This window comes from Physeter macrocephalus, chromosome 21 (genome assembly GCF_002837175.3).
Source record: "Physeter macrocephalus isolate SW-GA chromosome 21, ASM283717v5, whole genome shotgun sequence".
Lineage (NCBI taxonomy): Eukaryota > Metazoa > Chordata > Mammalia > Artiodactyla > Physeteridae > Physeter > Physeter macrocephalus.
Window position 1 is genome coordinate 106152419 of NC_041234.1, and position 3431 is coordinate 106155849.

The 3431-nt window shown below is 44.2% G+C and overlaps 1 protein-coding gene across 1 annotated transcript; it reads left to right on the forward strand.

Moving 5' to 3' along the window:
• Positions 1–92: 92 nt before the first annotated feature.
• On the forward strand, positions 93–1736 carry SMIM10 (small integral membrane protein 10). Its single transcript, XM_024128044.3, has one exon. It carries the CDS (start codon positions 296–298, stop codon positions 527–529), a length of 234 nt encoding a protein of 77 aa, XP_023983812.1. The 5' UTR covers positions 93–295; the 3' UTR covers positions 530–1736.
• The last annotated feature ends 1695 nt before the right edge of the window (positions 1737–3431 follow it).

Sequence of the window (3431 nt, forward strand, 5' to 3'; positions counted from 1 at the left end):
CTCTCCCCTCCCCCCCCGGCTCCCCCCCTACCTTCCCCTCCTCGCCGTCCCAGGGCTCCTGATCCCTGGCGCCCAGCCCGACCCCGCCCCGCGCGGCCCCGAGGCAACTTAGCCCGGCGGCCCGGCGGGGCACCAGGGACCGCGGTGGCCCGAGCGCAGCCAGAGGAGGAGGAGGGCGCCCGCCGTGCAGCGCAGCTCGCATCTGCGGCCGCGCGATCCACTTCCCGCGCCGATTCCCCCGCGTGCGTCCCTCTCTCCGCGGAGCCGGCGGGAGGCCCCGGGCTCTGGGTGCTGTATGGGAGGCCAAACCAGACCGATGGCGGCGGCGGCGGCGGCGGCCCTGTCGGGCCTGGCGGTGCGGCTGTCTCGCTCGGCCGCGGCCCGCGGCTCGTACGGCGCCTTCTGCAAGGGGCTCACGCGCACGCTGATCACCTTCTTCGACCTGGCCTGGCGGCTGCGCGTGAACTTCCCCTACTTCTACGTCGTGGCTTCAGTGATTCTCAACGTGCGCCTGCAGGTACATATTTAGAGCAACTAACTCTGTGGCATTGGGGGGTGCCCAGCAGGATGGCTGACCTCCACCCACCAGTTCAGCCGCCCTAGAGCAAAGCGACCAGCTCGCCTCGCGCACACAGACTTGCCGGCCTGTCTTGCCATTGCCCCATCTTTTCATGTAAATGCGCGGCTAGAAGTCAATTGCGGAAAGCCTGCAATGTAACCAAAAAAGCCTAAGATATAATGAAAAGTTGAATCTCAAGGAAATAGCTAATTCAAAGAACAGAACCTAAAAATCTGAAAATCCTCAGAAATATTTGAGAAGTTCTTGCATCCATAAAACAAAAGACAGCACCGAAGGTAGGGAAATGACAATAAGCACAGGATGCCCTAAAGGAAAAGTTACTAACAGCTTAAAAAAAGATAAACTGTACAAGAATGGTCCAAATAGGAGGCAAATCCTCCAAATTAGAAAAAGAAATGACTAGACTTCCAACTGAATGGAATCGATTCTAGGCAACAAGAATGTATCGCATGATCGGAAAGACATACATTTCTTCATCCCAAAAGAAACAACAACGGCAAACAGAACCTACTGGGAAAAACAAACATTTCAAACTGTACAAGGAGAGCATGCTTCACATATGAAGCAACCTCAGACGTGGCCTGTTTTTCAACCGTTGCCTGGAGTGTGAGAAAGGGAATCTGAACACTGGCACGTGGATCAAGACTCTGCAGTCACAGAAAAATCCAATCACAGCGTTCAACTTCGCTCTTCAGTGAACAGTGTTTAAATAATCATTACAATGGAAAGATTAGTGATGCTTTTTCATTTTTAGAGTAAATCTCTAGGCAAAGCAGGGGAGACTTAATTATGGTTATAGAACAGAGTGGGAATGTTAACCAACTTTGACAAGTACAGGCAACAAGTTGGCAGGCAGAGAGGAAGAAATGGAATAGTGGTGTTATTCTCCTAAACTAGGAAGTCCAGATACTGTCTCTAGTTGAAAGAATAAGACAGATTTTTTAGGGGTTAGATTTTTAAAGTGAACAAGGTAACCAACAGAAGAATTAAAAATAGTGATACAACCATATGGAGGGCGGGAGGAAAACCAAGGGGACAGCAGGAAGTCAGCAGAAAATGCCTCATGTCATCAAGTTAAGAAATAGTAAGAAAAGCATATTATTAGGAAAAATGGAGTTAACCTCTAAACAGACATGTAAAAGTTTTTGCCTCTGGGTTGGGAAAGCAAAAGTTGAGAAGGGTGGGTGGGGATTTATTGCTTTTCATTGTATGTCCTTTTCTACTGGTTGATTTTTCTAAATCCTTTATATGCATGTATTACTTTGATTAAAAGTTAAAACTTATTACAAATGAATTTACTGCAATTAGAAGGAAATCTGGGGGAAGGGGGGTTGGGGAGTGGTACGTGAGTCCAGGTAGATTCTGCCTTCCTATCTTTCTGCCATAGTGGATGCATATCCTAAAACGTTCCTGAATGATCGCATGAAATATGATTTCCTTGCTTTCCAAGCAAACCATAAGACCATAAGGAAAGGCCTCATGAAATGGCCAGTGATCTTCAGGTAGCCCAGAGCTTCCTTACTCTATGTGACTTTTCACGAGCTGACGTCTGCAATGTCATAGTTAAAGTAAAAACAAAAAGTGTGATTTAATTTTTCAAAACTGAAAAATTTAAAAACTGAAAAATTGGACAAGTACCCCATGATGTTTAGACAAGGTTCTTACATTTTAGTATTGATCATAACGGCAAGACAGGGGAAATAAGCTAAATATACAACGGGAGCTTGGCTAAATAGAAATAGTCTGTCTATGTAATGGGATACTATGTAGCTATTAAAAATAAGGAATTATATTTTATCCATGTGTAATAGATGTGAAGTAACCTCACCAATGGCTCAAGTGATTGAGCCAGAGAGAAATATATATATATTATATAATATACATTTATATACTCCACCTAGTTATAGAGAAATAATAATACTTGCAAACACTATTGCACACTTACCATAAGCCATGCAATGTCCTAAGCACTTTATATACATCATTGCATTTAATCCTCACAACAACTCAGAGATAAGTGACTGTCATTACCCCCAATGTTCAGGAGAGGAGACAAACATGGAAAAGGATAGAGGCAGAGTGATGAAATACTGCCAACAATATTATTCTTCCTACTAATGTGAGACATTCATTGCTATGATTCGTTTTATTCTTCGCATTTTTAAATTGAAGTATAATTGACTCACAACGTTCTATTAGTTTCAGGTGTACAACATAGTGATTCAATATTTTTATACGTCACCAAAGGATCACCCCTGTTGTGGTTAGTTGTTCATTGTATTTTTATTATTCGAATCGTGAGGCCTCCTTTTTAAAACTTTAGCGTAAAAGTCACTATTCAAGTGGGTGGCATGGATACCGGAACTTTGGGAACACAGGGCTAGGCGCTCCGTTCCTGCACCCTTGGGTTAGCACTCCCAAGTACAAGTACGTGTACCACTGCACACGAATGGAGGATCAGATGGAACTCATAGTCACTCAGGATTTGAATTCTACCCAAAGAAATTAGTTTCTTGGTTTTTGGTTTTTGGCTTTTTTTGCTGCACCTCGAGGCATGCGGGATCTTAGTTCCCCGACCAGGGAACGTACCCATGCCCCCTGCAGTGGAAGTGTGGAGTCTTAACCACTGGACCACCAAGGAAGTCCCTCTTTCTTTCTATTATTAGGAAAAATGGAGTTAACCTCTAAACAGACATGTAAAAGTTTTTGCCTCTGGGTTGGGAAAGCAAAAGTTGAGAAGGGTGGGTGGGGATTTATTGCTTTTCATTGTATGTCCTTTTGTACTGGTTGATTTTTCTAAATCCTTTATATGCATGTATTACTTTGATTAAAAGTTAAAACTTATTACAAA